We start from the raw sequence: 23601 nt of genomic DNA, 5'->3' as shown, positions 1-23601 counted from the left end.
TTTTTCTTTGATGAATACTTTATTTAAATATGAAAGCATCAAAATAGAAAGAATGAATCAAATGCTCAATAAATGATAAATGAAAATCTAGCTTTAAGTATAGGTTTGCACGAAATATCTGATTTAAATATCAAACTGCTCGAATTTAAATCACAATTTAAATCATAATTTAAATAATGAGTAAGTCGTGTTGATTTTATTATCCACCCTAGTTCATACATTTTTTTTCTATAACAAGCGAATGGAACAAGCTTCCAAATGAGATTTGTCCATCACCTCTACAGAACTGTTTTTCAATAATTTATGCTGTTTCATGTTAAAGCTTTTCCCCTTTTACATAGCATTATAACTGAAACTTGTGCATGCTCATGTTAAATGATTCTATATTTGCATTCTTTTAAATGTATAAGAACCCCCTCTTCGCAGTATTACATATTAGGCGCTGCATGGTAACCTCGATAAATAAATATACCAGAGCATACGTAGTACTTTATTTTACTTAATATCTTAGAAGTGGCGCCACAAGACGAGATCAGAGGATTCCAAGACGGCGGAGATTGATCAAGGTGAGCATAATCTTCTCAGATATGACTTTCTCTTAAGAGTATGTCTGTTGGATGACGGTAGGTATCATAATTAAAACGACGCGGTATAATGTTAAGCACACGTATCGCTCATCTGGGTCTGTTTGTGTCTTATTTCTAGTTCCTATGGCTTGGAACGCCACATTTTAAAGTAATTCAGGATGAGAATTCGAAATACTCTACACATCTTTGTGAGAACATGGGGCAACTCAATCAAACTGTTCAAAATAAGACCTACAAAGCAATACTTTATTGATAAATTATACCTTTTTAACTATAAACACAGATACTCATGCTTTTTCGAGGGTTTATGCCAGTTTTTAGATAGAGTGAGCATGCTCTTGGTAAATAATTTGTTTTATTATCAAGGAATACGCGAAATATCGACGTTTCAAGATCTCCTAGCACCTCATACTGTTTACATGATAGAGGACGTGACACCGTTGAGAGCTTCACCTAAAAAGTCACTTCTAATTTGAGTCTTCATCATTATCATCGTGATCATCATTATCATTGCTTGGAGTGGTCGTCGTTGTTGGTGTGGTCGTTTCGGTTGTAGGCAAGGTCGGTAGCAGAGGCAGATCAGTGCTGTAATTCCCACACTTGTCTCTGAAACATATCTGAAAATAAAACAAGGCTTCGAATTAGTAAATCAGCACGAGCTTTGTTCCTGAAAGCAGCGCAATGCACGCTCACCAAAAGTAAAAGAATGCAAAAATAAATCTGTGTGAATAATAGATCATCCCTATGCTTAAAAACCGTCCAAAATGCCGCGGAAAACTACTTGGCCACACGAACAGTTCTTTTTGTTTTTTCATTTGAGCATTTTGTTGTTTTAACATTTTATCATCATAGCATCATACCGTTTTTCAGCGTGGAGTATTTTTGCATTATAGGCTAAATTTCTTAGCTTAACGTTTGCAGGTTAGGCTAAAAAAACATGCGCTCTTTCTCAAAAACTCGCCGTCGGAGAACATCGCCGTGCATTTAACGGACATTGAATGCGCCCTGTTGTATATGGAAACATCGGGAACGTGAGGCGGTTTCATAAGAAAACACGTGAAATATTGAAAGGTCAGGTCATCAAAGCGCCTTCAGTGACCTTATCATCGAGGAAACAACAGTAACGGGATTATTTTTACTAAACTGATTTTTTCTGTCCATAATCATCGTTTTTTTGTCCATTCTTGTATTAGATTTTGATAATGTTCTAATACGTACTATATTGAACGAACTTAAAGAATTGGCTGCAGCAATGTTTGCAACGATATTCCCTTGATATATTACTTTTGTTCTCGTGTTGTTTTTTTTCCTTCTTTTTATTAGAACGTCAGCTGAGAATAGAACTTCTGTCAAGATTTCTAGCCGTACTTTGCCTTTCACGGTTACGATATTTGGGGCAAAAACTTCATACAATTATTCTTCGTTTTTGACAGATATCAACTTGACTCAGTAAAAACCTGTACACAAGGAAAGAAATAAGAACAGAAGAGGAAGTCGAAGCGGTTAACAGGAATAATTCTTCCGTTTAGCTACACTGTGCAAGGAGAGACGAATAGGGACTTTAAGGAGGGGATTGAGGATGGAGAAAAAATGATATGTGTAAAGATTACACGAGCCGTGACCACTGTAGACACGCTACTCTTCATGAAAACCAAAGTTTATCGTCTGTAAACAGGAGCCTGGTCTGTTTCCTTAAAAAACACAAGAGGTTTTGTGGCTCTTGCTTCTATATGTGGCTCAACCATGCCACCAAGAACCTTTGCCGAAGAAAAGGGCCAGGCCATCAAGGTATGCAAATGTGCTTTTTATAGCGGAGCTGTTAAGGCCTAGTTTTCCCAGGATCGCGTCCCTTGCAAAGAGATGTCAACACAAAACTTTGGTTGCCGCCGTCGCTCACAGATGGCGGTAGCTGTCCAGAGTGTTGTGTTTGCCGGTTGACCGCCTGCCGCCGTCGCTCATAGAGCGCTGCATTTCTTCGGAGGGAGAAGAGCGGAAACGTAACGAGCGGTGATGTTCGCAGCAGCGAGAATGGTTTCGCAACCGTTGCGGGGCCACTATCGATTGAAGTTCGACTGCGTCGAGCGCTTCAGACTCCCTTGCGAAAGAAGAGCAGATCGCTCGCCTGGAAAGCCACCGCCCCGAAGAGAAGCTTCAGCTCCGCTGCTCTTCTTTCTTCACCAGAGTAGAAAGGCTGAAAGATTTTAGTTTGCTTTTTTCTACATCGTAAACACCATAATCGCAAATGCTGAGCTAAATTGTTTCACTTAGATCACAACTCGGACACTGGCGTTCTGGCTTGACCTATCTGGTAGAGGAAGTTTGGTGTAAATGCTCGACCAAGTGTTAGTCAATGAATGACAGTCTCTCCGCCTTGGCATGTCACGATGAAAAAAGGAAGTTTTGTGTAAATGCTCGTCCAAGTGTTAGTCAATGAATGACAGTCTCTCCGCTTTGGCAATCACGATGAAAGTGAAATGATAGATTTCAATCTACGGCATGGAGGGGTGACGATTTTGCACCAGCATCTGCTTGGGCTTTATGAATTGCGATTGATTCCGGTGTTTTAGAAGATGTTTTGCGGCTAAGCTTAATGAAACAACAAGTTGAGCTATCAGAAGTTGTCGATCCATCACCACAAACATTGATTACAAAATATGTTGCGTAAGTTAAGTTGCACTATCACAAATATTGGCTTTTTTTCTGATTACATCTATTTCACCTATGACATGTGGCACAGAAAGTCTTCATGGTGGCATATTTAAGTCTTGGATGGCGCAAGATCGTAAGGCAAAAAGGGTCTAATTTGGAGCATAACTCTTGAGTAGCCAGATTGTTGTCGTTTAAAGTCAATATTAGCAAAAGGGTGATTGGAATCTTTTTAATTTTTTTTTTAAATTACAATTCTTACTGTTTCCAGCAATAGTGGGACTTCTATTGGTGTGGCATGATCCAATACCAGACTGACCACAGTTGAAGTACGAGCCGGTAGTCCAATATAGCCAGGAAGATATCGTGCTGTTATACTCTTTATTGTGTTGAGACCAGTTTTTCGGGTGCATGAAATAGGGGAAGACAATACCGGGGCAAACCTATGTCGAAATTCGATATAGCCGCAGCAGAGTCAGGACTGTCGCGCCCCAGGTAGTGCCACTAATAAGGCGCAAAAAGTAGAATGAATTTGTTGGTTTCTCTTTTTAAGTAAGGAATACACGGTGTTCATGTCAATCCCCCAGCTATTTATACTCCAAGTAACACATGTCTAGTTACATAGAGAATTGTTAGCAATATCGATCCATAATACGCCAAGTAAATGCAATAACAGCTGGTTTGAGTGGAACAATTTTCAAGGCATCAGTGGTTCTTGCCCATTTCCGTGCGTTGGGTAGCTCTCCATCTGTCCAAGACTGAAAGAATGTATCAACCAATTCCTAAGACCTGCACCCATGTGAATGTAGAGGGCATACATTATGCTATCCGGACCAGAGCAGGGTTTGGAATTATGAATATAAGAGCTGTTTCTTGTTCCCCTATTGTGAATAACTCGTTTAAGCCCATTTTATAAGGTGGATGTGCATTACTCCTATATATTCTGCGGGGCCTCTGTATTTTTTTTTACTATCCTGCTTGGTCCGACTATGGTCTGCACTGTGTAGTATTAAATAAATATTTGTTCGCTTGGTCGTGTTTGATCTGAAAGGGATGGGGAATTTATACGCAATAGATTTTGCAGATCGTTCTTCATTGATAACGAAAGTGCCCTTGTTGGGGAGTTGTATTGAGTCCCCTCAGATCTTCCGAATTGTGCTAAGTTCTTTTCGGAGATTGATTTATGCGCAAAATCCTGGTTCTCGACGTTGGCCAAGCTCATTTAAATTATTACTTCTTTCTTTTTTTTTTTGCACCCTTCTCGCCACACGGACATATTCTGTTAGTTCAGATCAGGGGTGGCCAGGCTGACCCGGCCAAAGAGCCGCAAACAAAACCACAAAATTTCCAAGAGCGGCCGAGGGGGGGAGGGGAGGGCTAACTTTTGTCCAGAGCAATAAACGAATCTCAAACTACTTTTAATCCATCCGAGTCAAAAGCAGTCCGACTGTACCTAAGTAAGGTAGCAGTAACACAAAACTACCAAACCGCAACCTGTCTTTTGATCGAAAATGCGTTTCATTTCTCTTTTTGGGGAAGTGCGGGGAAGGGGGGGGGGGGGGGGGCGCATTTTAACACGTGAAGAGCGGCATGCGGCTCGCGAGCCGCAGCTTGGCCGCCCCTGGTTTAGATCGTCCAGAGCCGTTTATACTGAGAGAGTTTGGCCTTCTTAAGGAGATTTTGACAGCCTGGCAACCACAGCAGCGTAGTCTGACAACCGGGGAATGACTGCTTCCGTCAGCCATTTTGGGGCTCAGTTTCGTAGGAACTCTATGCGATTTCTCAGCAATAAAGAAGACAAAGAAGTACCGCCATTTTGTGTTATCGTGAAATCCGCTCGTTCTGGAGGGCAACAAACTCCGCCCATTGGCCAAACTCTCTCAGTATAAATGGCTCTGAGATCGTCTTGCACGTCTCTCCATCTGTCGTCCTATTGTGTAGAGACGTTTTATACTCGTATCAATTACAGTTTGATTATTTTGCTAATTGACACCTGCGCGTGAATAATTTTGCATTGCAGATAATGACAAGTTCCAAATCGGGAGAATTAGTTATTTGTTTCCCATTCTATATCGTCTCTTCAAATTCCTGTCAATGCATCGGTAGGAATATGTTTTTTTTATTGCAAAATTTATGGAATATTCCGCAAGGGGAAATATGGTCAGTTTCACGCATTTATACATCTGTGAACGACGTGGCATGCGATGCAAAACTCGATTACACAAACGTTAAGTCAAGGCAACTGCTGCTACTTGTTCTATAGATATATGTGTTATTTCCAATACTTAAGAGGAATAGCTAATTGATATTCCCTGTATGATAGCAGCAAGTCACCTTCCACAAGGATTGGTTCGAACACTGCCCCATAGGTGGCGACGGACATTAAAATCGCCAGTTCTGAGGTAGAGGAGGGGGGACTATAAAAAATAACGTTTTCAAGGCGTCCTCTATCAAATTTTATATTCGGCAGTATTTTTATGCTGCAATTATCGGGAAAGAGGGCTGAATCTGACGAGCAGAAAGCTCGCGCTGAAGGGGCAGCTTTTAGTCTCAGCATTAAGGCCGGTTCTCACATGCAGCGGAGCGCTGATGTAGCGCTTCTCACGTGCCGTCAGCTACTTATCGTCTGCCATGAGCAACAGTTTTGACGGTGCGATACAAAGCTGGTGAACGCTCCCGTCAGCACGCGCTTAGCGCGAGGTAAGCGCTATGCTTGTAGCGCTCCGCTGCATGTGTGAACAGGCCTTTAGGGGGAACCAGAGTGTCTTCATGTGCACTTTGCTGATGGTGGAGACATCTGGCCATTTTGTCCCACACTTTTATTTTTCTTTTTTGTTCAGAATCACGTGAAAAAACGTTTTCATGCACGCGTTTGTGGCGCTGACTGTGCTAAGGCAACATTTTGTTTCCGTCGATTTCTTTGTATTTTACCCGTGAGCGCGTACCGTCGCTATCGGGTACTATAAAGGGTGGCATCACCCTGAACAGAAGGACATTGAACAGAATGTTCTGTTCAATGTCCTTCAAAGGGTGAACAGAATGTAAGCGTTCCACACATGCGTGACGTCGCCATAACTGTAGTGGAGAGGAGGCAAGTGCCAGTGCACGAGGCACCTCGTTTTATCCCGTGCACTGCTCGCGCAGACCGAAAGAGAGGTTGTCGCGCGTGCACAAAGACTGCCTCCACGATGCATGCCGGCTGCGGTGGCGACGCACTGGGGTACGTCAATGTCCTGCTGCTTAGGGTGATTACATCCTTTGCAGTGCCCGATGCCGACAGCAGGCGCTCACAGGAAGAATACAACAGAACACAAAGGAATCGTTGAATTCAAAATGTCACCGTAGCACATTCAACGCCAAGAGCGCGTGCCGAGACATCTTTTTTCACGCGCTCCCGAGCAAAAAAAGAAAACAAACCGTTCGAAAAAAAATGGTCAGTTGTTACCACCCTAAGCCAACGTTACTAAAGCACACAGTTGGGAAACTCACGATCAAAACCTGGACCGCTGGTGTTCCGCAGATACCAAACTGGATACGATAACAGCGCCACAATTTAGAGACGAGTCAAAACATCAAAGTTCACTTATATAGCTACAGCAAAATGGCTCTCTGAAACGGCTCCACCGGTTCTTGCGCGTCCTGACGTGAGCCAATACCTGCAAGTGCAGTTCCCAGAGTGGCCGCTGCGGGAGAAATGGTGCCGTTGTAATCGCCTTTAGATTGGTTCTTCAGTAAGGATCGGAGCCACTTTTACAAAGCAGGCTCTATGGCAGTTTCCCAACTGAGTTGTCCTATTAACGTTGCCCTAAGGAAAGCGCACACGAAGGCACCCTAGTTCCAACGCTACTACTGTCGGTTACAGGTGAAGAACGAAGTGGAAGCTCCTCCCACCCCTTTCCACTTCAGCGGAGCGAACTGTGGAAAGGAGGTCACCTCCTCTCCAGCGTTCGCACTACTAAAGTTTAAAGAAATGGGAGGAGCTTCCACTTCGTTCTTGACCTGTCACCGACTATAGTAGATTACCCCAGTTGCGGAACTCCCGAGCCCGCCTTCCGTCATTTGAAGCGTCATCTAGATTGTCGTTTCATAACTGTGAGTTCCAAAGATTACAGTAGAACGCCATCTAGATGCCGTGATTCAAAACGTACGCATTCCATAGAACACACTGCAGTTACCATAACAGCCGTCCGGCGCCTCGAACGATGGGAGGCGAGTCGTGATAAGTGAGGGGGTACTGCTCGCGCGAGCGGCGTCTATGAGCAGTTCCGTAACTGAGCTAGTCTAATAACGTTGCCTAGTTCTCAGCAGCGCGGATGTCAGTGACGTCACTGATGACGTCACCGACATCCGCATCGTCATCATCACGGATGACGTCACCAGTGACGTCGCTGATGACGTCACCGACATCCGCATCGTCATCGTCATCATCGCTGATGACGTCATCGGAGTCCGCATCGTCATCGTCACTGATGGCGTCATCAGTGACGTCACTGATGACATCGGCATCGTCACGTGACCCCCCAAGGTCACGTGACCCCCCCAGGTCACTTCACCCCCCCCCCACCAGTACCCTTCCCTCCTCCTCCTCAAGAGCAGCGCTCTAATTCGGTGTTACAGGGAGTTGTAAACAGCTTTCACTTTTTTAAGTACAACAATTAACTCCGACCTTTTTTATAAGCTAATGAACTTTTACGAACAATTTTTTTTCTCGCCACTACACAGCAACTGTGGCCATCTAGCGGGCACTGCAAGGGACTCATATCCCCAACTTTATTGCACAAAAATCGTGTATAAAGATGAATGTCAAAGCTAGGGTTCCTTCATGTTAGCTTTGGTCATTGTGAATACATCTGACCTTTTCATTCAAAAACACTTTTGTTTGTTTTTTGTTTCTGAGCCTCTGCCTGAAAGAGAATATCCTGGAACCAACTCTGGATTTTGCATCGGTGTTCCTTTTTGTTTTCACTTTTTTTTTGAGAGCGCACGAAAGCGCGTCTCCAGGCTTAAGCTCTTGGCATTTTGTTATCAATTTAATATTTGTATATTTCTATAGAGCCCGTGCTGTCGGCATCGGACTCATTTTACTATCAGTGTGAGCGTAGCAGAAGCTACATGTGCGAGCTGCTTTCGGCGTCCCTTCCAAGCACCCGCGCTCGTGCACCACTAGCACTCTTCCGGGCCACATGCTCGCGCGTGTAGCACTATAGCTGTGTTGGGACTTGATTGATAGATTTATTTATACTTATTTGAATCAAGAGAGCCGCGGCGCCACAGAAATACAAGTTGCCCATTTCGTGAAGGCCTGCAGCACCACTTCTGACGACGATGAAATGGTATTGTATATCTAAATTAGTTGGGTGATGATGATAATGCTTATGATGATATGCGAGATGATTATGAAGATGATGGCATGAAAAAGAGGGCGAAGAGCGTTAGGCCTAGTAGTGATCATCGCAACGGTGGTCTTCGCGGAGCAGCCATGGGTTGCTGCGTTTTAGGAAGCAGGTCTCGGGCACCTGGCTACAGCTCCCTGCGTGCCTAGCTTCCAGATGAGCCGACTGAATCTCCAAAGATGCAGGGAGTCCAGCACCCTCGTGGTGGGGATCCCAGGGGGCCTATATTGTGCGTTTTGGACTCTCAGGGCGACTAGAGAGAAGGTACTGACGTCAACACAGCAAACGCTCATTGGATGTTGACAGAAGAAAACAAAAAAAAAAAAAAAACGTGAGCTTTGTTTTCTCTGCGGAAATTTGTCATTAGCGACTCTCACCAATCAACATCCAGTCTGCGTTTGTTGCGTCGTTGACGTCACTTCCTTCTTCGTAGTCGCCGTGAGAGTCCAAAAAGCGCAACATAGGGCCCCTGGTGTTGGCCGGCCGGTGGGCTTCGGAAAAGCGGGCCTTGAAGTCTGTCAGCTTGCGGTCGTGCTTGTAACTGAACAGTGTGAGCACCCCGTCGATTGAAGACATGGGGCTCTTTGACTGTGAAAGAACACGTCTTACGCCACAAAACCGCACGATTAGAGGAGTACCGCCGTTATGGTCACGCTTTGATTGCGTGTCAGCACTCCCATTGCCTCAACAAGAGAGGTCATCACTCCGATTGCCTTGACAAGAAAGATAATTACTCCGACTGCCTCGAGAGCGAAAGCTGAGCTGAGCTCATCGACACGACGTCGACACAGGAACCACAGTCCGTCAGCCTTATTGTGATTACACCTAACGCTCGGTCAATCGACCTTTTCCGAAATCCCCCAAGCGCCCCGGCACGCGCGCGAGGATTGTGGGAGAGACTGTCCCTGGCCTGGCCGCTCTGTCTTGAGATCGCATTGAGTTTTAGCTTGTCTCCACTAGATACTCTGTTTTAGATGCGGAGCATCTCTTGCTCGTGTCTATGACCCGCGGCGTTGTAGTCCGCACTCACACTACGCATGCGCAACTCTCCTCCTTCCCTCTCTCCAACAGCTGCGCGTTACTCCCTCCGCTCTCTCTCTCTACCAGCTCCGTGCACTTCGCGTGCGCTCGCTTCTACTCACACCGCGCGCGCATGCGCAATTCTCTACCTCTAGTCTCCTCTCCTTCAAGTGTGAATATAAGCAGCGGTAGCGCGCTGCGCGCGTTCCGTTCACCCGCTGTTGACTCCACTTCACTTCGTTCTTCCGATGAAGTGTGATGGAAACAACGGTCCCGTCAGTTAGTGGGTTGGCGCAAGCGAGCGTCAGCACCACCCCACAAACTAACAGCAACGCTATGTCCACTGAAGACAAAGCTGCGCAGCGAAGGGCACGCGACACTGAGCGCAAACGCTTGAAGCGAGCGGCAGACCCTGAACTACGACAACGAGAAGCGGTGTCCATTCGTCAACGTCGAGCGGCGGATGCTGAACTACGACAACGTGAAGCAGCGGTGGTTCGAGAACGTCGAGCAGCAGAACCTGAGGTTCGGGACCGTGAACTTCAACAACGTTACTAACACCGTTAATAACACCGTTAATAACGATCCGCGATGCTCCGCATCACCCCATGGTTTCCCTCGGGAAGATGGTGTAATTTTTTCGATTCCATTACCTATGTTTATATATTCCAGTGTATTTTTTATTGCTTCCAAGTCTTTCTATTCTCTCCTGCGCGCGATATTTCTTGCATATATACAGTTTTCGTGTATTTATTTTGCTTTTAACGACGGGAGTGCCGACGTATAACACGCCGCTTCGCGCGTCGTTCCCCGGGTGAGTGCTACCGTTGCTACCGATTCCTATCGCGCTGTTAGCTGTTCATTTTGGTTCATTTGACCCGCGTGCCGTCGAGAGGAGCCGTTTGTGAACACCCGCGCACATGTCATAGGGGTAGGCATAGCCCTGAATCAACAATCGCGACGCGAGAGCCGAGTGCGCTGTGATTTGGCCGCCCGCGCTCGCTCCGTTGACTCGCATTGTAGCGTATGCGTTCGAGTACAGCTTTCTTGACCAAGATACAGCACGCCACTTCGTCGCGGCGAACCATTTCTCCGAATGTTTGCAACGCTGAGGCATATACAATGCTGCGGCGCCTGACAACTGCGGCGCGATCCCTTCGCAAACTCCTACACTCCAAAAAAAGTATGTGCGTCTACTTTCACGCACACCACTCGGAGAGCCAATCACCACAACTTCCGGAGGCAGCTCAGCGAATGACGATGCGGAAACATACGTTTATACCAAGAAACGCAGTCTGAGTTGTGACATTAAACAATGCAAGCGTGACGTTTTGCATTGGTTAATATCACAACCCAGACTGCGTTTTTGGTCTAAACGTATGTTTCAGCGTCGTCATTCGCTGAGCTGCCTCCGGAAGTTGCGGCGATTGGCTCTCCGAGTGGTGTGCGTGAAAGTGGACGCACATAGTTCTTTTAGAGTGTGCGGCTCTATGTCGCCACTTGAATGCGCCTATGGCATGCCTTCGTAATCTATCTGCTAAGTGGTTGTCAGTTGCAGCGCCCTTTTCCTAGTGCAGACATGTGTTGCCGGGAATCATTTGTTCGAACGCCTGTGAAGCCGTAACACCGTCCGTCATATTCAACGCTGCGGTGCCTGACAAACTGCCCGCAGCGGCGCGAGCCCTTCTCAAGCGCCGGTGGCCCAGCGTCGCGGCTTGTATCCGCTTATGATATGTCTTATTAATCTATCTGCTAAGCGGTTGTCAGTTGCAGCGCCCTTTTTCAAGTGCAGAGATGTGCTGTCACCCAGGCAGTCATCTTGGAACTCGTAATTCCTTTGATAATTTTATTTCTATAGCCAAGATGTCAGCTCAAGCTATTTTATTTCTTTAGGTCACCTTCAGCAACAACATGCCCGCATGATAAAGTTTGCTGTGAGCCGGGCTGTTTAAACAATACTGCCAGCGCACAGCATGTTTCCTGGCACCACTTTTTAAAAGACAGCGTCCTACGAAACGTTTGGGTAAAGACAACTGCGTGCAGTTGTTAGGCGCCGCAGCTATGGATATGCCGAACGGTATTACGGTTTCGCAGGCATTCGGAGAAATGATTCGCGACGGCAAAGCGGCGGACTGTATCTTAGTCAAGTAAGCGGCGCTCGAAGGCACACGCTACAGTGAGTCAACGAAGTGAGCGCGGGTGGCTGAATTGCACCGCACTCGGCCAGTCGGCTCTCGCGGCGCGATTGTCCATTGAGAGCTCTGCCTACCCCTAGGACATCTACGCGGGTGTTCATAAACGGCTCCTCTCGACTGCACGCGGGTGAAATGAACCAAAATAAACATAACAGCGTGATAGGGATCGGTAGCAACGGTACTCACCCGGGGAACGACGCTCGAAGCGGCCTGTTGTCCGTCGGCACTCCCGTCGAAAAAAGCAAAATAAAGACACAAAAACTATATATATGCAAGAAATATGGCGCGCAGAAGAGAATAGAAACACTTAGAACCAATAACAAATACACTGTAATAGATAAGAATAGATAATGAAATCGAAAAACCGAGAATCAAAAGGAGACAAGCGACAAGGCAATGCGACCTTAAGGCAGAGCGGCCAGGCCAGGGACAGTCTCTCCCACAATTCCTCGCGCGCGGGCCGGGGCGCTTGGGAAGACTGCAACTCGTCTATACCGAGATAGAAGGAGGAGACTTTATTTCGGCAACCAAGTGAGATTTCTCAGATAGCGAAGTCCCTCCCGGGACTGCGTTTCTACGGCGCTTTTGTGGAGAACACCTCGAAATTCGATTGCATTACGGTTTCTCTTTCCCTCACTTGGCCATCAGTTGTAGCAGCACCAGGCCACCTTACTTCATTGTGCGTAGACAAACGCTGTTCTTCCTCTTTCGGCGTCTCATGGGCACGACCAACACGTTGAGCATCAGTTGCTTTCCCTTCTCTTTATGGATGTCCACTTCATTCCTCTCCTTTCACTCAGAAGGCAATCTAGACGACCGTAAGACGTTTTGCAAGCGTATGACTTCTGTCACAGTCTCCTTTCTGAGTCCTCATTTGAAAGCGTGCCCTTTCCTGGAAGCTGTGCGATTCCTGCACAAATGTGGGCAAAGGCACGAGCTCCCTGAGCTCGATTGCATTTCCGCTTCAGGAGCCATCGTGCAGTAAGAAAAAAACGCAAAGCTACCCGCTCGCGCTATTAGCACAGTCCACGGTGTTGATTGATGAAACAAATATGTTACAGTAGTTTAATAACTAACGGTTCACAACCAACGATTCACAACCCCCCCGGCCACGGTCGAGGTGTAAAATATATATAGACGTGGACGCCGTGTGCGCCGCAGCTGCCAGAAAGGGTCGTCTCCTCAGATTAGTCGCAAGCGGCGCCACCAGATGACTCCTCGCAACACGGCAAATGGCAGCCAGTGGCGGGCCCGGTTTCCTCTGCTTCTCGTGGAACGACATGCTTGTTTTTAAAGTTATTTTCTGGCTTCGTCACGTCATGAAGAACTTGGTACTTGCGCTACGCGTGTTGCTTAGACTACTTCGTTACACCAGTTTCTTGCATAAACGGCGGAAATAGCAGTTTTGTGAACGCGTTGAAGCGGGCATATCTCTGGCCCGGTATTCCAACCAGTGCTTGTCAAGGACAGAACAGACGCTCTTAGTGGAAAAAGCCCTCGCCAGGAACGAGGCACTTTTGTTTTCCTATTTTCCTCAATTGTGCCATCTGGACGGCGAAGACTCTGCTGGCTGGCCTGTACCAAAAGGACTTTATGTGGCCGATCGCGTCGCAGCGTTCGATGTTCAGTGTGTCCTTACCTATATACAGAGTGCACCCCATAAAAATAACAGGTTACTTTCCACCGCGAAACTAAACTATGCGCTGTCGAACGCTCATTCTCCGGCCAACGGTAGCGCTAGCGGTCCGAACCAGTTGCCAAAGTTACAGCACTAATCATCATTAAGGCGAAAGCCTTCTATGTCTCATCGTTCAGTCCCTGAGCGAAAACACGTCGGCGACACGAAGGGTACCAAAACGTTTACGTGACCACTCAGTGAATGACTAAGCGAATTAAGATGGTGACTCAGCATATTGAGAAGGATCACTCATTACCTTAAAGGCTGCCGTACAGTTCGCGCTTTCCACCTTTCACGTTTCCTTCTCTCCTGGACTCCTTTCCTCCCTTCACCGCCTTCCGCCACCTGTTTACCGCCCACCCCCGGGGAGCCAACACGGAGAATGGATTAGGAGACGCCTCCATTAATCCGGCTTAACTCGCCGAAGAGGGGGCCTACTGCTTGACCGAAAATTATTTCGCTGCACAAAAAAAAAAAAAAAAAAAAAAAAAAAAACGCCGCGGGCAGCGATTGAATGCGCTTTGCCGGATGCGCAACGCCCGTCCGCCTTGAACAAGCTTTTATGCATTGGACTAGCATTTTTCGAAGCACGGCAGGTTTAGTGTAGGTCCTATCATAATGGTCCTGCAAGACCTCCCTGTCCGCCACAAGCTAGCCAATAATTCAAGGACATAACGACGGCAGCGTATTCAAACAGTATAAAATAAAATGTATATAATATTTATCAGAACACCATTGTCTTCACTGTTTGGCTTTCAAATTTTTAGTACTGCAAATAATCGAAATCAAAATATTTTTATGATTCAAGACCCCTCGTCGTGTATCAAACCCAAGATTACGCTTACGTGAAACATGATTAGGCGCTGAAGCGGCTCGAATCACCGTAGTTTTTTTTTTCTTTTTTTTTTAACGTGGATTTTGTTTTTTAGTCTAGCTGAGGTACCACTGGCAGAACACGAATCGCATACTTGGAAGGTATCGACCGTTCTATTTGCGACTCCAACTAGCTATACGTGGCGCCACTAATTTTCCAAAATGGCGGTTATGGTGAGGGTCGGAGATGCGTGCCGCTGTTGAGCCTGTCCAGTGTGCTGGCTTCACTGAGTGACACAAATTATTTCTGGTAATGCGAGGAAGCTAGGGTGTTGTGAGCGCAGGTCACCTTCTTACCCTGAAAAAAAAAAAAAGAACGGTGTTTAGTGTAATATTTACGCAAGGATGTGCATTTTAATTCTGGAGCTAAACGGAAACTAATCTCTATTTTGGGTTTAATTTCTTAAAATAGGTCTTAATTTCGGATCCTTTCATAACTCAAGATCTGTCTCACATCGTAATTTTAGTTAGAGACGTTGTTCGCGAAAACTTTATTTTGTGACATACATGTTCGATCCAGGCTGATATTTGTAGTTGTTGGAGTTGTTGGAGTTGTTGGAAACATCAGTGCTTATATTTGCGCGTTCTCGCTGCCTTTGCTCGCTCAGATAATTGTCACGGGAAATTATGAACTGCGGGCCTTTTAATGGGTTTTGGGTATGTAGATGATTAATTGGTTTATCATTATTCCCAGCAGAAGAATAAGAGAATAATTCAAATTTTTACAATATGTCCACAACACGTATAAAGTAACAAACGCTGTCCTCACTGCAACAACCCAAAGATCAAATCCATGTCAGACAGCTGAAATGTGTGTGTGTGTGTGTGTGTGTGTGTTTTTATAGCAACGCGTGACGCATATGACTTTATATTACACCCAGTGTTTGACTGTTTGTCTATCTTGATAACGATGTCAGAGTTTTTTTCATATACTAAAAAAATATATATACCTGTCTGCAAAGACTATTATGGTTGAATGGCGTTTTTTTTTTTTTGAGATCTTGGCATATATTGCCGCGATTTGTATAATATTAATATTAAAATTAAGAGCTTTAATGTAATTCTTGCTTATGATATAATTTCAAACGCGCGAACAGATATGACAAACAAAAGTGGGCTAATAATCATCACTGGTGCCAATTGTAGCATTTAATTATTAAGTAATATAAAAAGAATCTAAAGTCAATAATAATATTCTAGCTAATGTGAGAAATCCATGTAAAATTACATTAATTGTGGGTAAAATATATTTTGCTATCAAAGTCGTGAGTTTTGACAATGGGCAAAAGTCCAAACTCGGCGCCAATCTTCAACCAGACAAAATGCCCCCCAAAAAATAAATGCATTTTTTTTTAAGGATCACTTTTTTCATAACGTTTAGGTACTTTCACTTTTACGCTCCGTCGTCTTGACAATCTCAGCCTTTTTAGTTCAAACGAACGCCTACCTGCTTGCACCTCTGTTCACTGCAGCACCACGTGTTTCGTTGGCGTTGGAAGCCGGTCAAACAGTAGTAAGTTTTAGTATTGCGTATACGAGCGAACGCAAGCGCTGTGTGTTTACGTTAGCTTTGCGTGTTCCACACTGCGCGTGCGCGGAGTCCAAAACTGTGGTCTTGGATGGCGCATGGTGATGAGACGCACACACAACGTGGGGCACGCAACTCTAACGCAACCACATACTGCTTGCGTTTGCTTCTACGAGCAACACTAAAACTCTCCAGTAAGGTACAATCCTATACCGGCTTCAGCACTACGTTAGGACAGGGAAGAGTGTTGTTTGCATTCAGAAATGACAATTTGCAAGCCATGATCGCGAGCAGTTCCACCATGCCCGCTGAGCAGGAAAATAGGTGGACCCTCACTAGAGCGCTTCCCATTTCCGCCGCGGGAGGGCGAGCGTCGAGCTGGAGACGCCAATACTCCATCTGAAAACTCATATAGCTGGTTGGGTGAATGCAATACTGTCACATTCGTTGAAGCTCGATTTGTTGATTTGAACTTCAACCAAATCACACGCACCCATTCTCCCTATTCCTGTTTACCCAGCCATAGTCGTTCCCTCAGGATGCAATACGAGTACAAAAAACGGCAGTTTATGAAATGGTGACGTTGCACAGCCGTGATCGCACGGTTTTCAGAAGCGCTATAGAACGAGCACAAGCGTCGAATTTCGGTACACTGATTTCTGTCTCCCCACCGTGACGCCACACGAGAAAAGCGATTTTGTTCTGTCTGTGAAATTAGGAACACAGAAATCAAGATATAATCCCGGTAATAAAACAAAGCGAAATGAATCACTGCAGAGAATACCCATGCAACCGTTCGCGAGGTGACTAGGCAAAAGCATATATTAACTCCGTGCCTTTACCCTCTGCACACCACCAGAAAGAGTCATACAAACTCATTTGCGCTATTATCAACACGATTGCGTCTGCAAGCCGGTAGTTTGACTCATCTGGGATTCATCCCTTCTGGCTTTCATAGCTCTCTATGAAACCAGAATTGTAGGATACTTCTCTACATTGGGTGGGTTTGCCCGGAGCCTCCAGTTATTTACGGCCAAAGTCACACTGGAGGCGCTTCAGCAATGTTCACTCTGGTCGACACACGTGCTCTCTAAAAATGCCTGTCGTCTACCTCCCCAAAAGATACTTGAAGATATATATATATATATATATATATATATATATATATATATATATATATATATATATATATATATATATATATATATATATATATATTTAGGTATAAGCATACTTCCGGCCTCGTTATCCGTCGATCTCTATGATTGGCTCTTCAAGTATCTTTTGGGGAGGTAGACGACAGGCATTTTTAGAGAGCACGTGTGTCGACCAGAGTGAACATTGCTGAAGCGCCTCCAGTGTGACTTTGGCCGTAAATAACTGGAGGCTCCGGGCAAACCCACCCAATGTAGAGAAGTATCCTACATTTCTATATAAATGTATATAACACAAATTTGGCCTCGTCATTCCCAAACTGGTTGCCGGACGAAAGTCTCGATGCGAATTGCAAGCCAGGGTTGGTAATAGTAGCACAAGATACGTACGGCAGAATTCCCTGCCATAAATAAAATGGTTTGGCTAACGCCAAAGTAACGCGAAATAAGTGCAAAGAGTTTTCTAAAGGGAGCGTAAACCAAAAAAAAAAAAAAAAAAGACAAGAAAAGGGGAAATAAGAAAAGAAATTTCTGGTGACGTGGCCAAAAAAGATGTCTGTTCATGCGCATTTTCTTGTCACGTGACGGAACAAAAAAAAAAGATAAACGAAATAAAAAAGAACACGAGAAAAAAACCATCCCCTGCCCGGTTTTGAAGCTAGGCCCTCTTGATCGTGAAACTAGCGCGATATCCGTTGCGTCAACATAACTTTTTTTTTTATTTCTTTATTGTAAGTTGCGCCAACATAACTCTGCCTGTAATGCTCACGCATTCTCACATCATAGGCGAAAGCTTAGGTGCCTTCGTAGTGTTTCATGCATGTGTTATTTTTATTTGTGGCAAGAGTTCACGTTCCAGAAGGCTTTTAAAGTTTTGGAGCAAAACGAGTTTTCTTCATCCGAGTTTATTTCTAGAGCCAGTAGACCGCACTGGGTCGTCCAGCTAATCAAGCAGCTATTTTCAAATTCCCTGACGTGGCCGTCCTCGCATCCGAGGCCGCCGTTCCGTTTGACAAGCTTTTCTTTCTTCCACCTGGAAGCCGGAACACCCACGGCAGCTTTGTTCCGTCCCCATTCCCTCTCGAGAGGATGGCTCGCCCCGAGACTAATCCCATTCTCTAGGCGCTCTTTCCATCTACGCTGGCCCTCTCCCTCCCCGTCCCCCAGCTTCGGGAGAGAAGGTTCTTCCCTGCAGAACGTCCCGTTTGTACAGCGGCCTTTAAGAGAGATGACTCAGCGAGTAAATAATCTGTCTGTCTTTAAGGCATCGGCGCTTGGGCTTTCGCCTTCAAGTCGTCTAAGGGACAACATAAAATACCCTGTTATTCAAAAGTGATGTGATTTTCTGAAATTTTCAATGAGGAAACGGCGGCCGGTCGAGCTCTCTAACACATGAAGCTCTGTAGCGTCAGCTACCGAAAACCGGCAAAACTGGGACTTATTTTCTAATAGAAATTTTTGAAAATCACATAACTTTTGAATAAGATAACGCTGCATGCTGCAGCTTTGCGATCTGGTCTGAACCGTTAGCGCTACATTTTGCCGGCGAATGAAGGTTACAGAATGAGCTGTTTATTTTTGGAGTAAAAAAAGAACTGCACATTTTTGTTTTGAGATCTGTACGTACATCTAACACCGTGGCAAAGGTGTAGTCCTCGGCAATGTCAATAAGAAAAAGTTACAGCGTTGAGAGTCCGGCTTGTAATCATGAGGTAATGGGTACGACTCCCCTAAGGGTGCGTTCGATCGACCTTTTTTTTTTGTTCTTCTTGATTCATCACCTTTCACTCTCCTGCGCTTGCGCATTCGTTTCAAATTCAAAATCCAGTTCTTTTTTTTAGGTTTGGGAGTTGTCGACAGGAAGGCTATCGGATGTAATAAAAACGCTTAGGCCAACTTTTCTTTTTGCGCAGCTTTCAGGCGTATATTTCCAGTTTGAGCGGCGTCGGTGTCGGCGTCAGTGTCGGAGTCGCCGTCGGCGTAACCGCGCGTTGCATTACGGGAAATTTCTCATAATGACGTCACGTGTTGACGTCACGAGGGTTACCCTCGTGAGGGTTACGAGGGTTACCTTCCCGAGGATCACGAGGATTACGAGGGTCACTCTTACGAGGGTTAACCTCACGAGGCTTACGCTCGTGACGTCACACGTGACGTCACATATGACGTCATTATAGGAAGCACGTGTCATTTGACGCCACGTGTGACGTTGCGTAACGTTACACGCATCAAACATTCTCAATATTCCCACTCCATTTCGCTAAATTTGTCGGAAAAATATTTCCGCTAAATTTAGTGAAAACTTTGCCCGCTAAATCTAGCAGGGAAGGAAGTGGGGCGCACCCTTCCCTCCTTACCATTCCCTCCTCCTTCTCCTCAAGAGTTGCACTCTGATTGGACGTTGCAGGAAATTGTAAAAGTCTGTATTTTTTTGCTGAATACTTTCCATGATAGAACTTTAGCCACATATCTCAAGACCGGTTTGTATGTCATACCGGAATTCACACGGACAATCAAAAAAGAAAGTAGGCCCCTAACCGCTCATTCACACTGGAAGCGGGTCTGCGTTCGCAAAGCGGTTGTGAACGCGGTTGTATAAAGACCTAGTGCAATTGGACGCGCACCCGATGACATGAGTTGCGCGTGCAATTGTACTGGACCTTTATACCACCGTGTTCGCAACCGCTTTGCGAACGCGGATCCGCTTCCTGTGTGAATGAGCGGTAACAGTATTCATTTATATATATATTGAAAAAAAAAAACTGCGAAAACACAGAACGATAAATGCATAGAAAACATGGAGTGATGAACAGACGCCTTCCGCTTGCAGTATGCAATGACGTCCACCGATTTAGTGCATACTCAAAAACGCATGTCAAGAGTTCAATAAGATGACCTGGGGGCCAGTTGGTTGTCCATCATGAATAAAATAGCGAAAAACAACGAGGAAGGAAGGACGAGGTGCACAGGAAGGGCTGAAAACTGACATTTAATACAGTTTGTGTATTTTATTTTATTTTCCCTTTTACGCATAACAACTTTGAGGGTGTACTTTTCTTTCTTTTAAGCGATAGCATCACTAACGTCTTCCTTCTCCTTCTTTATAGACTGTATTAAATGTCAGTTGTCAGTTAGCGCCCTTCCTGTCTACCTCGTCGGGGGGATCGATGGCCGGGTGGTCTAGCGCACACCAGCTCGGTGCACGTGGAGCGAAAACTCGCGTTGCAGAACCCAGGATCCTGGGCTCAATCCCCGCCCCTGCCCATTTCGATCTGGATGAGCATCGTACCGGCGTGCGGTCTTGTATCACTAGTGCGTGGTGCACGTTAAAGGCCCCAGGTTAGCGGTAGTACCGCACTGGCTAAATTGCTCGTCTACAGCTGAGAGACCAGACGCCCACTGAGGCAGACTAACTTCTGGCTGTACAAACATACACACAACAATTTTCTTTGCTTTGTTTCTACCTCGTCCTTCCTTTCATGTTGTTTTGCGCTATTTTATTCATAATATTCATCAAGAGTTCAATGTCTACGATATTCTTAGGGAGTAACGGTGAGAATTTTAAAGCATCTCAGATATCGCAACTGATTGTTATCTTGTTCACCATAATTGTGTAACGAAGCAACATGTTGCTCTTATATCTAGTTATGTGTGTGATATTACGCTCTCACATTTCTGTAATTTTAAGGAAGAGTTTTGCCTTCGCTAGCAACAATTGTATCCCTAAACTAAATCTTGGACTTGTGATTTAAGGATAGTTCATCTTGTTTTCCAAAATGACTAATTGATACTTAACAAAAAAAAAAAAGAAGTTGGTCTACATCATTAAGTAAGGGAAAACGTCTTGCTCGCTCCTTCTGTGTATGTCCTATTTCTCTTCGTTCACTGGAACCAGACTTGGACTACAAAAACTTGGCCAGTAACACAGGCACATTGATTTAAGAAAATAATGATATACAAGTCTATTTGTGAGTAGAGGGCGAGATTCTAGGGGCCTACCAAAGTTTGAGTAAGATCGATGCTTTTGACCGCGAATCGACATTTTTTTAGCATGCACTTGGTCACTAGGCTGCTTGACCGTCACAAACAGGCCGACAACCCGTTCAAAAGAGTAGTGATCTATTAAAAAAAAAAGATGTTTCGAATCATGCGGAAAAGAAACTGTCGTACTCAAAATGAGGTAAGCTGTCTTTAATTTGTGTAAGATATAACTTTTGGAAATTAATGATCGTCAACGACAAAACAGGCACACTTAACTTACCTTCCCATTTCCACAAGGCATTCCATCTACGAGGCGTTCAGTGAAAGAACGTTGGAAATGTTTGAACGTCGCGACACACAGGAATTTGCATATCTTGAATAAATTCGGCTTCTGTTGAACAAAAATTTTGATCATTTAATGAAGACTTGAGTTAATTAAGAACAGTATGAAGTCTTTCTTTGTTTGGAGCAAGATCTGGACCTCCAAAAGACACGTTGTTTATTAAGAAACATGTAAAGCTTACTCCAAAAAATGCAAGCTTGATCACTCTTATAAAGATTGGTAAGCACAAAATGTGTGATAGGCCTTCCACTTACGGGCGTTCGTGGCTTTGTAGAGGCCATGGCCACTGGAGAAGAAGAGAAGGGCGTCCGAACAGTACCGCCTACCTAATATTCGGTGCCCTTTCTGACACACGCCGCGAGATGGCGTAGCATAACCGGAAAGGCCGCGAAGCGTGCGACCGTGTGTTTGAATGCCGCGCCAATGCGTTCGCTTTTGTGTGTTAGTTACCACTGACCCTGGATACCACAACAATTAAGAAAACAAAAACCTGGATAGCTCACTCGGTAAAGCACTTGGCTCACAATCTTAATGCTGTGAATTCAAAACATGCGGAGAGTGAAGTCTTTTTATATGGTTTCCTATGGACGAAACGCTTTTCGGTGTCGTTTTTTTATTAGATCCGACTGGTATACAACCGGCTGTTACAGCCGGCCGTTCAGCAAAAGTTAGAGATCTCGAAGAACATTGACTGATAGAGTACAGTCTGTGTTATTCGTGCAGGTGGTAGATGGGGCAGCGAAAGTAATGACCGGTTTGTTTACTTGTTTCTTTACTTCGAATACTGAAGTTTCGAGATAATATGCAAAAGGCAAGTACACTTTGACGAGGCCCATCCACAGTAGGACACTCCCTCAACAGGCAATAAAAGTACAACTGTTAAAGAACAACAAAACAAAAAGCGGCAAAAAACAAGAGCGCATTATTATGCATCTTTTTACGTCCACAAAGAGAATTACTAGGCACGTATTCTGCAGCGAATACATTCAAGAAGAGCACCAAATGGCGTCATTGAAAATAAATTTTTGCGATGCTCTACAGAACGTATGCGGTTACAGTTTCGACTTGAAATGAAGGCTTAGTTAGACCAGGATGATCGGAAGAAATAAAACAGCAAAAAAAGAGGCAAATCCACAAGTAGAAAGCGCGCGCACGCATAGCGCCTACACTCACACCAAAAAATTATTTTTTAATAATAATGTCACGAATGACAAATAATGAGGAGTCGAATAAATTCAGAAACTAAGCGTTTGATATGGCGAACTTGTGCCCAAACAAAAAAATACAGAAAGGCTCGCGTCGCAGGCGCTAGCCTTTCTCGTAACATTAGAGTTGAACGCTGGGGCGAGACTGATTACGGACTGCCAGGCGGAGCCCCTTATACATGGTGTTTTTTTTTTTAAGCTTAACGGATTTTTTAAAAAAAAGCCGTGAAAGTTACACTTATGCCGCTTGTGGAGGTGAGTTATACGGCCAGGGGGCATATTATAGAAGGCTAATCGTAACAATCAGTCGTTTAATAATTAGAATGTGTTAATTAACTTATTAATTAATAAAAATAGACAAATTGTTCCAATTAGAAACCCGCTCAGTGTCATCGAAAACCACTAAATCAGTCATTTTCCGAAAGACTTTTGGCGCGTGAGAAGCGTAGTATTGTACTAAAGTTATTACTCGTGGAGCAGGTACAAGGCTGGGGCTAGATAAGAGACGGAAAAATCGCGCGGGCGCCTTATCGCAACCGCTAGCTTTGTACCTGCTCCACGAGTGGTAACTTTAGTGCACTACTACGCTTCTCACGCGCTCAAAGTCGGTCTGAAAATTATTGATTTTGTGGTTTTCGATGTTGCTGATCAAGTTTCTAATTGGAACCATATGTCTATTTTCATTCATTAAAAAGTTAATTAACACATTTTAGTTAATCAGTCGACTGAGTGTTACGATTAACCCCCTATAATATGTCCCCCTGGCCGTATAACTCACCTCCAAAAGCGGCATAAGTGTACTTTCAGGTCTTTTTTTAAACAAATCTGTTAAGCTTAAAAAAAAAAAAAAACTTTATATATAAGCCTTAGCTTCTGGGACAATCAACTAAGAAGGTTCGGCGACTCGTACCTCGAACAAGCAGAGTTCTCGAATGTACCAGAACACTAAATTGCAAGAAAAAGGAAAAGACGATTCGCTCCCGGGAATCGAACCCTTG

At 44.8% G+C, this 23601-nt stretch overlaps 1 protein-coding gene across 1 annotated transcript in view; it reads right to left on the bottom strand.

Moving 5' to 3' along the window:
- Positions 1-1054: 1054 nt before the first annotated feature.
- Positions 1055-23601, bottom strand: part of LOC115309410 (venom metalloproteinase antarease-like TtrivMP_A) — a 102043-nt gene continuing 79496 nt past the window's right edge. The window contains exons 13-14 of the mRNA XM_029967664.2: positions 21336-21446; positions 1055-1204 (exon numbers count right to left, since the gene is read on the bottom strand). Coding sequence (XP_029823524.2) covers positions 1055-1204; positions 21336-21446 — 261 coding nt within the window. The remainder of the gene's footprint in view (positions 1205-21335; positions 21447-23601) is intronic.

The sequence above is a fragment of the Ixodes scapularis genome, unplaced genomic scaffold (genome assembly GCF_016920785.2).
Source record: "Ixodes scapularis isolate PalLabHiFi unplaced genomic scaffold, ASM1692078v2 PGA_scaffold4__175_contigs__length_147842914, whole genome shotgun sequence".
Lineage (NCBI taxonomy): Eukaryota > Metazoa > Arthropoda > Arachnida > Ixodida > Ixodidae > Ixodes > Ixodes scapularis.
The sequence above is the reverse complement of the archived record's forward strand: the minus strand, read 5'-3'. Positions and strand labels throughout refer to the sequence as shown.